This window comes from Pleurodeles waltl, chromosome 11 (genome assembly GCF_031143425.1).
Source record: "Pleurodeles waltl isolate 20211129_DDA chromosome 11, aPleWal1.hap1.20221129, whole genome shotgun sequence".
In the NCBI taxonomy this organism is placed as follows: domain Eukaryota; kingdom Metazoa; phylum Chordata; class Amphibia; order Caudata; family Salamandridae; genus Pleurodeles; species Pleurodeles waltl.
Window position 1 is genome coordinate 420,068,629 of NC_090450.1, and position 13,069 is coordinate 420,081,697.

General features: G+C 50.5%; 1 protein-coding gene across 6 annotated transcripts in view; it reads right to left on the reverse strand.

Moving 5' to 3' along the window:
* INPP5D (inositol polyphosphate-5-phosphatase D) overlaps positions 1-13,069 on the reverse strand; it is a 662,897-nt gene that overhangs the window by 272,841 nt on the left and 376,987 nt on the right. For all 6 annotated transcript variants that reach the window (XM_069213774.1, XM_069213775.1, XM_069213773.1 and 3 more), the window contains one exon: positions 11,853-11,924. In XM_069213774.1, the coding sequence (XP_069069875.1) occupies positions 11,853-11,924 (72 nt within the window). The remainder of the gene's footprint in view (positions 1-11,852; positions 11,925-13,069) is intronic.

Here is a 13,069-nt window from a genome sequence, read left to right on the forward strand (position 1 = left end):
AAGGGACAGAGCATATGCACTTTAGCACTGGTTAGCACTGGTAAAGTGTGCAGAGTCTAAGAGCCAGCAAAAACAGAGTCCAAAAAGTGGAGGGAGGCAGGCAAAAAGTTAGGGGTGACCACCCTAAAGCATGTCAGATCTAACATGTGTACCCCCCAGCTGAAAGTGGTTAGAGCTACCCGACCTCCTGGGAGCTCTCATTGCTAAGGCGGAAGTATCTGGATAGACCATCAGCGTTGGCTTGGTCAGCCCCTGGGCGATGCTCCAGCGTAAAGTCCATCCCCTGTAGGGAAATGGACCACCTCAAGAGTTTTGGATTCTCACCCCTCATCTGCATGAGCCACCTGAGGGGCCTGTGGTCTGTCTGAACCCGGAAGTGAGTCCCAAACAGGTAGGGTCTTAGCTTCTTCAGTGCCCAGACCACAGCAAATGCTTCTCTCTCACTAGCACTCCACCTTTGTTCCCGTGGTAATAGGCTTCTGCTAATAAAGACTACGGGTTGGTCTGAGCCCTCCTCATTTAGCTGTGCTAGAACAGCCCCTATGCCATGCTCTGAAGCGTCTGTCTGCACAATAAATTCCTGGGAGTAGTCAGGGGCCTTGATCACGGGGGCCGTGCACATGGCTTCATTCAGAGAATCAAAGGCTTTCTGACAAGCCTCTGTCCAATTCACCAACCTAGGTTGTTTCTTGGAAGTGAGTTCTGTCAAGGGGGATACAATGGTACCATAACCCTTGACAAATCTGCGGTAGTATCCAGTGAGGCCCAAAAAGGCTCTCACCTCAGTCTGTGTTCTAGGTGGTTGCCAGGCCTCGATAGTCTCATTCTTAACCTGGAGTGGCTGCACCTTGCCACCACCTACTAGGTGTCCCAAGTACACCACTGAACCCTGCCCAATCTGGCACTTACTAGCCTTGATAGCCAGGCGTACCTGTTGCAGAGCCTGAAGCACCTCCTTGAGATGGAGCAGGTGTTCCTCTCAGCTGGAACTGTAGACAGCTATGTCATCCAGGTAAGCTGCACAGAAGGCATCTTTACCAGCTAGGACCCCGTTAACCAACTGTTGGAAGGTAGCGGGCATTTTTCAGCCCAAATTGCATCACCCGGAATTGGTAATGGCCATCAGGGGTGGAAAATGCTGATCTTTCTTTAGCCCCCTCAGTCAGGCCAATCTGCCAGTACCCTGAAGTAAGATCGAACGTACTCAGAAACTTGGCAGTGCCTAGCTTGTCAACGAGCTCATCAGCTCGGGGAATGGGGTGACCATCAGTCCGGGTGACTGAGTTGAGACCCCGGTAGTCCACACAGAACCGGAGTTCTGGATTCGCACCTGGGGCAGTAGCTTTAGGAACCAAATACCACAGGGCTGGCCCAGGGACTACTGGATTTCTCAATAACCTCTAAAGTCAACATCTTGGAGACCTCCTCCTTGATGCTCGCCTTCAATTTATCCGACAACCTGTACATTTTGTCCTTCACAGGGGGACTGTCACCTGTGTCAATGTCATGAACACAGAGGTGGGTTAGTCCAGGAGTAAGGGAGAACTGGGGGAGAACTGCTCTAACAGCTCATAGCAGTCTCCTCTCTGGGTTAGAGTCAGGGAGTCAGAGAGAATGACACCCCCCACTGACCCATCCCCTTCTTTGACAGCGAGGAGGTCGGGGAGAGGTTCACTCTCCTCTTCCATTCCCTCATCTGTGACCAGGAGCATACTGACCTCAGACCTCTCAAAGTGAGGTTTGAGCTGGTTGTGATGGAGGACCCTTAGGGGGTGCCTAGGGGTCTTGAGGTCCACTAGGTAAGTGGCCTCCCCTTTAAGCTCCTTGATCTCAAAGGGGCCAGTCCAGCGGTCCTGGAGAGCCTTGGGCTCTACTGGCTCCATCACCCAAACTTTGTCTCCAGGTGAGAACTCAACTAGAGTGGCCTACTGGTCATACCACTCCTTCATCACCTCTTGACTGGCCTCGAGGTTACTCTGGGCCTGCTTCCAGAAGCGTTGGGTCTGGTTGCGGAGGGCCAGCATGTAGCTGACCACATCCTGGGAGGTGACTTGGGAGCTTTCTCCCAGCCCTCCTTAACAATGCTTAGGGGGTCCCCTGACAGGGTGACCATAGAGAAGCTCAAAGGGACTGAACCCCACCCCTTTCTGGGGTACCTCTCTGTAAACAAACAACAGGCAGGGTAAGAGGACGTCCCACTTACGCCTCATGGCTTCAGTCAGGCCACCAATCATGCCTTTCAGGGTCTGGTTGAATCTCTCAACAAGCCCATTGGATTGAGGATGATAAGGGGTGGAAAACCGGTAGGTCACCCCACACTCATCCCACATGGACTTTCATGTATGCAGACATGAAGTTTGTGCCCCTGTCGGACACGACCTCCTTAGGGAATCCCACACGGGTAAATATTCCCAACAGGGCTCTGGTCACCACCGGTGCAGTCACTGTTCTCAGAGGGATTGCCTCTGGATAGCGGGTGGCATGGTCCACCAAAACCAGGATAAACCTGTTGCCCAAGGCAGTTTTGGGGTCCAAGGGACCAACAATGTCGATGCCCACCCTTTCAAAGGGGGTGCCAATGACTGGGAGTGGGAGCAGGGGAGCTTTAAGCCGTTTCCCTGTCTTCCCACTAGGCTGGCAGGTGGGGCAAGCTCTGCAGAAGTTATCTGAGGCTGTCCTCATTCTGGGCCAATAGAAGTGGGTGTCAAGCCTGTTAAAGGTCTTGTCTTGGCCCAAGTGTCCTGCCAGGGGGATGTCGTGAGCCAGGCCCAGTAGGAAGTTCCGGTAACACTGGGGGACCACCAGCACACGGGTTGCCCCAGGACCTGGAACCTTATGCTCACTGTAAAGGAGATCATTCTCCCAGTAAATATGGTGAGCGCCAGAGGCGTCACCTGCTGCTTGGGCTGTGGCCTGTTGCCTCAGACCCTCAAGGGCGGGGCATTCCTTCTGCGCCTTGCAGAATGCTGCCCTGGTTGGCCCCCCTCTACTTGCCAGCCAGCAAGTTTAGGTAGGTTACCCAGGTCAGCTATGTCCTCCCCAGTTGGCTCAGGGGCCACCTCCTCCTCAGGGGCCTCGTCCACCACCGTGGGAACATTTGAGGTGGGTTTTCTGCACCTCTTGCCCTTCCTCTTTGCAGCTGTCTGGGCCATCTTTCCAGGCTCCAGACACCCTTGACTCCCTTCCCGGGCAGCCATGGACCGTGTGGTCATGCAGACCCACTCAAGTAACCCTAACATCTCCAGGTGAGATCTGAGCTCTACTTCTTTCCAAGCAGTATGCTAAAGATCATTGCCTAACAGACAATCTACAGGCATGGAAGGACTCACAGCTACTTTCAGAGTACCAGAGACCCCGCCCCACTCAAAGGGAACCAGAGCCACTGGTAGGTGACTCTCACGATTGTCAGCGACTATGACCTGGTGGAATGTATTAGGGACTATCTGCTCTGTTGACACCAGCTGACTCTTGATAGTAGTCATACTGGCTCCTGTGTCACGCAGAGCCTCCACCTTTTGCCCATCAATGGTGACCCACTGCCTGTACTTGGAAGTATTTCGGGGCATGTGGGCTTTGGGCACCATTTTTCTTTCTCCCAGGGACACTAGGGAAATCTCTACTTGCTCCCCAAAGCTATCTGGGTCCATCTCCCCCCGAGCGCTACACTAGTCAACCCAGGTGTCTGTCCGGTAGTGGACAGTGCCCTCTTTGAGCACTGGGGGTCGCCTTTATAGTGACCATACTGATAGCACTCCATGCATTTGGGGTTGGATTTCCCTGATTTATCATACGTCCCTGGCTTTTTCCCAAATCTGGAAAAGGAATGGTTGCCACCCCCTCCCTGGGAATTATTTTTGGGGCCTTTTGAGAGTTCCTTATCTGTAAGTTTATCTCCCCCCTCTTTCTTCTGTAGGGAACCCTGACCACCTTTGTGGGTGTCCCCCCCCAGGTACCTTTTTGGACACTCTGGTGCTAACCCAGAGGTCCGCCTCCTCAGCAAGCTTCCTGGGATTAGTCAGCTTACTATCTACCAAGTGCTGGCGCAACTCTGTAAAAGTAGTATTGAGCATATGCTCTCTCAGAATCAAGTCATATAACCCTTTATAATCATCTACTTTGTTGCCCCACACCCATCCATTCAGTGCCTTACTGGAAAAGTCAAAGAAATCTACCCATGTTTGTGTGGATTGTTTGGTGCTGTCCCTGAACCTCTGACGGTATCCCTCAGGGGTCAGCCCAAACTTGGCAAGTAAAGTGGCTTTCTGAAGTGGGTATGTGTTTTGATCAGGTTGATCCAATGTGAGAAGTGTGTCCCTCCCCAATGGCGGCACATAACCCCACATAACTGTACCCCATTGCCCTTCAGGAACTTCATGAGCCCTTAGTGCAACTTCATAAGCAGCTAACCATTTATCTATGTCATCTCCCACCACAAAACTGGGCACCACATTTTTGGGTATACAAACCTTCTTTTCTCCAGCAGGTCCTGTCTGTATGCTGCCACCATTATTGCTGGATTCAGACTGTCTCGCCTTGATCTTCATCTCCTTGAGACTCAGTTCATGAGCCAACAATAGTTTCTTTTCAGCCAAAGCTCTCTCAGCTGCAGCTTCAGCTCTTTCAGCTGCCACCTGTTTGGCTGCTCTTTCAGCCTTCCTTTCCTCCTGTTGGGCCTCAATTTTCAGTTTTGCCATTTGCAATTGGAACTCCCTTTCCTCTCTCCTTTCCTCTGCGGTCAAGCTTTGCTCAGAGACACTGCTCCCTGGCCTGGAAGGGGGCATAATTGCAGTGGTAACATTACCCACTGATGGCCTCCGCATCCTCCTCTAAATGGGCTTCTGCCCAGGCCCTCAGCGCCACTTGAAAGTCCTCCTTTTTGGAGGCCCCTTGGGTGGGTACTCTCAGCACCATGCAGAACCCTTTTAGCTGTTTGACAGTATATGTCTCCAACAGGGCTAGGTCCAAATCTCCCACTTGAGACCCATCCAGAGACATGTTGAGTGAGGATTTAGTTTTTGAAAACTGTCAGGAAAAACTAATTTGCCAAAAAAGAGATAAAAATCAAGTTGACCTTCAACTGTGGATAGGTAGTGAAATACTTAGCTAATGTATGTCACTGCACAAATACAAGTCCTATCCTCACTGCTGATCACCAATGTTAGAAATGGGGTTTTTGGTTGGCAGTCAGGTTGCCCTCTGTCCAAGCAAGAACCCTCACTCTAGTCAGTGTAAGTCACACACAATCCAAATGATCCTGTGCCCACCCTCTGGTAGCTTGGCACGAGCAGTCAGGCTTAACTTAGAAGGCAATGTGTAAAGTATTTGTGCAATAAATCATACAACAACACCATATAGCACCACAAAAATACACCACACAGTGTTTAGAAAAATATAGAATATTTATCTGGATACTTGTAGATCAACACAATAAAAGATGCAATAAGAATTTGTAGGAATATCACTGAAAAGTGATAAAAAGAGCCTTAAGTCTTTAAAAAGCAAACAAAGAGGGTCATTCTGACCCCGGCGGTCTAAGACCGCCGGGGCCAGGGTCGGCGGGAGCACCGCCGACAGGCCGGCGGTGCCCCGCAGGGCATTCTGACCGCGGCGCTTCGGCTGCGGTCAGAAGAGGCAAACCGGCGGTCTCCCGCCGGTTTACCGCTGCCCTTTGAATCCCCCATGGCGGCGCAGCTTGCTGCGCCGCCATGGGGGATTCTGACACCCCCTACCGCCATCCTGTTCCTGGCGGTTCGCCCGCCAGGAACAGGATGGCGGTAGGGGGTGCCGCTGGGCCCCTGGGGGCCCCTGCCGTGCCCATGCCAATGGCATGGGCACGGCAGGGGCCCCCTAAGAGGGCCCTGCAAAGTATTTCAGTGTCTGCTAAGCAGACACTGAAATACGCGACGGGTGCAAACTGCACCCGTCGCACCCCTGCAACTCCGCCGGCTCAATTCTGAGCCGGCGTCCTCGTTGCAGGGCCATTTCCTCTGGGCCGGCGGGCGCTCTTTTGGAGAGCACCCGCCGGCCCAGAGGAAATGTCTAAATGGCCGCCGCGGTCTTTTGACCGCGGTGCGGTCATTCAGCGGCGGTAGCTTGGCGGGCGGCTCCCGCCGCCCGCCAACATTAGAATCAGGCCCAAAGTCTCTTTCAAGCACAAAGTACCTGGTTTGGAGTGGAAAATCTCCGCAGAGGGCCGCAGAGGAGGAGATGCGTGGAAAAATGGTGTGTGCGTCAGTTTCGCCCCTTCACACACGGACTTGAGTCATTATTTTTCACGTGGGGAGACGTGCGTCGTTCTGCAGGAAGAAAAATGGTGTGTGCGATCATTATTTTTCAATCGGGGAAGACGTGCGTCGTTTTCCGGCACGCGGGGTGACTCCTTCTATGGTTCGGGGGATTAACAGATGTCCCAGGGTCTGTGTGTGGATTCCTCAGCTTGTTATCCGGCTGCGTGCCATTCCGGGAGGCTGGGCATGGAATTTTCCTTCTTAGGGCATGCGTCGATTTCCTCTCTGGAAGCTGGGCGGCGTTGTCCATGCGAGGCCGTGCGTCGAAGTTCCAGTCGCCCCGTAGGCGTCACGTCGGGCAGCGTCGGCGTGCGGCGATTTTCTCACCGCGGAGCAAGCTGTGCGTTGAATGTTTCGGCGCACGAGGAGTCCAAATGAAAAAGAGAAGTCTCTTTGGTCCTGAGACTTCAGGGAACAGGAGGCAAGCTCTATCCAAGCCCTTGGAGAGCACTTTGGCAGCCAGAAAAGAGTTCAGCAAGGCAGCAGTCCTTTGTAGAAAGCAGACAGGTGAGCCCTTTGAGCAGCCAGGCAGTTCTTCTTGGCAGGATGCAGGATCTGGTTCAGGTTTCTTCTCCAGCAAGTGTCTGAGGTGGTAGGGCAGAGGCCCTGTTTTATACCCAAATGTGCCTTTGAAGTGGGGGAAACTTCAAAGAGTGGCTTAGAAGTGCACCAGGTCCCCTTTCAGTTCAATCCTGTCTGCCAGGGTCCCAGTAGGGGATGTGGCAGTCCTTTCTGTCAGAGCAGGCCCTCCACCCTCCCAGCCCAGGAAGACCCATTCAAAATGCAGATGTATGCAAGTGAGGCTGAGTACCCTGTGTTTGGGGTGTGTCTGAGTGAATGCACAAGGAGCTGTCAACTAAACCTAGCCAGACGTGGATTGTAAGGCACAGAAAGATTTAAGTGCAGAGAAATGCTCACTTTCTAAAAGTGGCATTTCTAAAATAGTAATATTAAATCCAACTTCACCAGTCAGCAGGATTTTGTATTACCGTTCTGGCCATACTAAATATGACCTTCCTACTTCCTTCAGATCAGCAGCTGCCACTTCAACAATGTGTGAGGGCAGCCCCAATGTTAGCCTATGAAGGGAGCAGGCCTCACAGTACTGTAAAAACTAATTTAGGAGTTTTACACTACCAGGACATGTAACTATACAGGTACATGTCCTGCCTTTTACCCACACAGCACCCTGCTCTAGGGGTTACCTAGGGCACACATTAGAGGTGACATGTGTAGAAAAAGGGGAGCTTGAGGCTTGGCAAGTACTTTTAAATGCCAAGACGAAGTGGCAGTGAAACTGCACACACAGGCCTTGCAATGGCAGGCCTGGGACAAGGTAAAGGTGCTACTTGAGTGGGTGGCACAACCAGTGCTGCAGGCCCACTAGTAGCATTTAATCTACAGGCCCTAGGCACATACAGTGCACATTACTAGGGACTTATAAGTATATTAAATAGTCCAATTGCGTATGATCCAAGGTTACCATGTTTAAAAGGAGAGAGCATATGCACTTTAGCACTGGTTAGCAGTGGTAAATTGCGCAGAGTCTAAGAGCCAGCAAAAACAGAGTCCAAAAAGTGGAGGGAGGCAGGCAAAAAGTTAGGGGTGACCACCCTAAAGCATGTCAGGTCTAACACAATCCCTTAGGTATCATCGTTTTTAGTTCAATAATGTAACAGGATTCTAACTGTCTCAATTGTCATTGCCTGTCACCACCTCGTTCATTCTTTGGGACATGGTCTATGCAAAAGAACTTCAATAAATGTATGTTACCCCCCCCCCCCCCCCCCCCCATGTTCTGTTAGAAAATGTCTAGCCACCGGGTATGTTAAATCTCCTCTGGCGATAGACCTCAGGTGTTCCAAGTCTCGATTTCTTTACTGCTTTTACTGTACTCCCCACATATCATAACTTACAGGGACATATTAAGCAGTAAACTGTAAATTGTGAGTTTTAGTTTAGTGATCCTTTCTTTTTTCTAATCACAAGTGTCTCAAATTGTGGTACCTTGTTGCTGGTCTTACATGCCTTGCAATTCATGCCAGGGAAAAACCTCTTGCATTGCCTTTATTCTTTTTATTATCGATATACTGGCTATGTACCAACATGTCCCGTTTAGAAGTGCTTCTACGATATGTAATCTGAGGTACTGAAGGTAGCTGAGCCCCAATAAGTTACGATACATGGGGACTGCAGCAGCACAATACACCACACAGGGCAAGCGGGACGGCAGTGCAGCACAATGAATCATGGAAAGCAACAGGGACGGGACAGGTCCATGCCATTGACAACAGAGAACAGAGGTTAAAGAGGCAAGGGCAGCAAGCTGTCTATACCGGACAGACAGGAAGGATAGTTACAGCGTAATGGACCATGAAAGGTAGGAAGGAGGGAGCAGGGCACTACAATGGACCAAACAAGACAGGATGGAGGGAATAGGGGCCTGCACATGGAAAAGAGAGTGCAGGGCAAGAGAAGCACACTAACCATGGAGGACAGGCAGGATGGGCACTAGAAGCACAACACACCATGGACAGCAACAGTGAAACTATAATGACATACACACAGCCAATGGAGGGAAAGTGGGAAGGGGTCACAGGCAGCAAGCTGACCACACTGGGCAAGTGGGCGGGGCTGTGGTGGCACAAAAGGCCCTGCATGGTAAGCGAGCAGGTTAGTGGCAGCAAAACGGCCATGGTGAGCAAGAGGGAGGTGGCAGGGCCATGTACAAACGACCATGGGGGACAGAAAGGAGGGGTAGTGACTGGACACAGACACAGACGAGAGGGCAGCCGAAGGGACTTCGCAAACTCACCATGCAAGGCAGGCAGGAGGAGCAGTTGCAGCACAACAGAGCATGGAGGGCATAAGGAAGTGGCAGCAAAATGGACCACAGTGAGGACAGGTGGGAGGGGTTAGGGGCAGGGAACTCGGAAAGGCAGTGTGGAGATGGCAGGGACAGGCAACAGCCATCTGACCATGCTGGGCAGGCAGGAGGGGCAGTTGCGGTTCAACAGAACACTCAGAGTAGACATGATGGGCAGTGGCAGGTCCATGGAACCTCGTGGGCAAAAAGGAGGGAACAAAGGCATGCATACTAGGCGGGTAGGGGCAGCAAGCAAAGCATGGAGGCTAAGCAGGAGGGCAATGATGGGGCACAGAATTTGGTAACAGAGGGCACGAGGAGTGCGCAGGAACATCAAGCTGAATGGAGGGCAGTGCCAGCATATAGGACCATGCAGGGCAGAAGGGATGGTGCTAGTGCATGGACTCAGATAAAAGAGGGTAGGGAGGAGGTGAATGGGGCAGAAATCTAACTGTTTAGGGCACACAGGAAGGGCAGTGGCAGTAAATGGCCACACAGTGCTGTAATGAGGGAGCAGAGGCACGGACTTGCACAATAGATGGCAAGGAGGAGGGGCGCAGAAGCAGCAAGCTTAGTTAGGGGGAAGCACAATGCCAGGCCTGCCCCTGCATCTAACAGCCCCCCCAGCTGTGCATTGAGATGAACATCTTACTTAGCATTAAAAAAAAACTAGAAATTCACAAAAAAAAAAAAAAAATAGATTACAATTAATTATACTTAGGAAATAGACTTAAAAAATATTTTTAGAAATTCACTAAAAAACCAAAGGTGAAAGGGACGTTATAGTTAGGTTCAGATTTTACACACGAAACCATAGAAATTCAGCTCTTATAGTCAGAGTTATTTCAAGTAACTATAACTGGTACCCTAAGGTAACTATAACTCGCGCCCTCACCATGCACTGATAATTACCCCAGATATATTACATCACCCATGACATCTTCTATGACATCATTGATAACTTCACAGTAGCACTGGAGGTAAAATTATAGATGATAAAACTGTGCATGGCGAGGGTGCGAGTGAAAAAAAAAAAAAATATATATATATATATATATATATATATATATATATCGCACCATCGATATTCAGGTGCATGGCGTCACTGCCAACCAAGTTGGTTAAGATATATATATATATATATATATATATATATATATATATATATATACTTGCTCCACATAGCCACTTCCTCTAAACCAGGAGACATTTATGGAGTGCTGTTGCATGTAGTGTGTATGATCATTTAACCATTTCAAGATGGCCAACACATTGGTTCTAAATGCGGCAGCCATGCTGGAACTTCAAAACAATGTTAGACTATGGGGGTCATTCTGACCCTGGCGGTCGTTGACCGCCAGGGTCAACGACCACGGGAGCACCGCCAACAGGCTGGCGGTGCTCCCAAGGGCATTCTGACCGTGGCGGTTCAGCCGCGGCCAGAAAGGGAAAACCGGCGGTCTCCCGCCAGTTTTCCGCTGCCCTGTGGAATCCTCCATGGCGGCGCAGCTTGCTGCGCCGCCATGGGGATTCCGACCGCCATCCTGTTCCTGGCGGTTTCGGCCGCCAGGAACAGGATGGCGGAATGGGGTGTCGTGGGGCCCCCGTAAGAGGGCCCCACTTTGAATTTCAGTGTCTGCTTAGCAGACACTGAGAATCGCGACGGGTGCTACTTCACCCGTCGCACCTCCTCCACTCCGCCGGCTCCATTCGGAGCCGGCATCCTCATGGAGGGGTGTTTCCCGCTGGGCTGGCGGGCGGCCTTTTGGCGGTCGCCCGCCAGCCCAGTGGGAAACCCAGAATACCCGCGGCGGTCTTTTGACCGCGCAGCTGTATTCTGGCGGCCCCAGCCAGGCCGGCGGATACCGCCGCCGGCTGGGGTCGGAATGACCCCCTATTTCCAATACTTCTTCAAGACGAACACCTGCTATGTTTGGTTTCATTATTGCAAGCATATGTCAGCTCTGTTTAGACACCAGCATATTTCATTTTTCTACTTGTATTCTTCTAATTTAGCTTGCATTTGTTGCTGAGACGGTATGTGTTTTATTGTGCCTGTGTTGGTGAGTGAATGCAAGAATGAGTCAGTTGATGGATGAATGGGTGCATAAGTGCAAGGATGAGTGACAGACTGCATGTATGATGACTTACTGAGTGGCTAAGTCCATTAATGACACAAAAGACACTTTCACTCAGAAGCCAGAGCTATTGACATTGCCAATGCTTGTTAAAAGTGTTTATGTAACATTGTGCCTGTTTGTGATTTGCGTGCTTGGTTAAGTGGTAATTTATTTTTGTCTCCATCACAAAAAATAGCATTTTTAATGCAAGCGCTTGGAAAACATGTTTAGGTTTTATTTTTCGTTTTTTTTCTCTGTGGAATATAGGTGAAATAAACAATAAACCAATTAAATATTCTGCGGCTTGCCAAGGCCGGTCCAATTGCCTTTGCTAATGCTTGCTTTCCTGTGTCATGGAATGGATAGCAACATTTGTTTAATCACGGCTCTTTCACTACCCCCATGCTGTGCAGAAGAAAACAGAATTGGCAGATGCCTAGAGATACATCATCTCCACCACGTTAGAATGTGCAGTGACTACTGAATTAACTATCCCATATTACACCACAAACTTCTCTATTACTTCGGCTATACTAAATTCACTTGCAGCCTCTGTGTATGCTACAAAAGTGTCATTACCTCAAATGTTATTGGAGGGATGAGGGATCGCCGTGGCTTTATCTCTGTTCCTTCAACCAAAATTTTCTTTATCTGCAAAAGAAAGCAAATGCTTCGGAAGATGATTTATATACACATTTGTAATTTAAATGAAGGTAAATGAAGGCAAGGATCCACCAAGACTGCCCCGAAAACCTGATTAACATCTCAGGGGGACAGCTTAGCCTCCTAAATATAGCACATACTTTCCAACTGAAATCAGCGAGTTTCAAAACCCTACTGGTGTGGAAGAAGTCACCCAGAGGAGCATCAATTAACTTATGGATTTCCCTCCCTCATAAAATACCATGTCTTTCCAATTTCCTTTCATCAACAAATCTATTCTGAACTCACCTTAATTGTATCTGGTGTCAGAATGTAGAAAGCTTTCGTGGGCTTATATTTTTGTTCATTAATAACAACATATAGGGGGTCATTATGACTCTGGCGGAAGGCGTAGAAGTGGCGGTAAGACCGCCAACAGGCTGGCGGTCTTTTTTTTTGTATTATGACCATGGCGGTTACCGCCATGGTCATCCGACGGTTCTCCGTTCCGCCTGCATGGGCGGAGACGACCGCCGGGCTGGAGACCAGGGTCTCCAGCCCAGCGGCCGTCACTATACCGTCGGCGGTATTTGGACCCGGCTGACCGCCATGGATTTCATGGGGTTTGAAACCGCCATGAAATCCATGGCGGTAAGCACTATCAGTGCAAGGGAATTCCTCCCCTGGCACTGATAGGGGTCTCCCCCACCCCCATCCTGACTCCCTACCCCCCACCATCCCTGCCACCCCCCAAAGGTGGCAGGACCCCCTTCCTCACCCCGACCCCCAACATCACATCACACATACACACACGACACGCACGAAGGCACCACCAACACACATACACGCACACACACCAACATACATGCAAACATCCACACACACTGTCAGACACGCACATCCACATTCAAACATACACGCACACATCCATACAGACATACCTACAGACATACACGCACTCATTCCCAAACACACAACACCCCTACAAGCATACACGCACTCACACACCCCCTCTACATAAACACACGCACACCTCCATGCACACACACAACACACACAACCCCCCTACCCCCCTCCCCTCACGGACGATCGATTTACCTGGTCCGACGATCCTCCGGGAGGGGACGGGAGCCATGGGGGCTGCTCCGCCGACA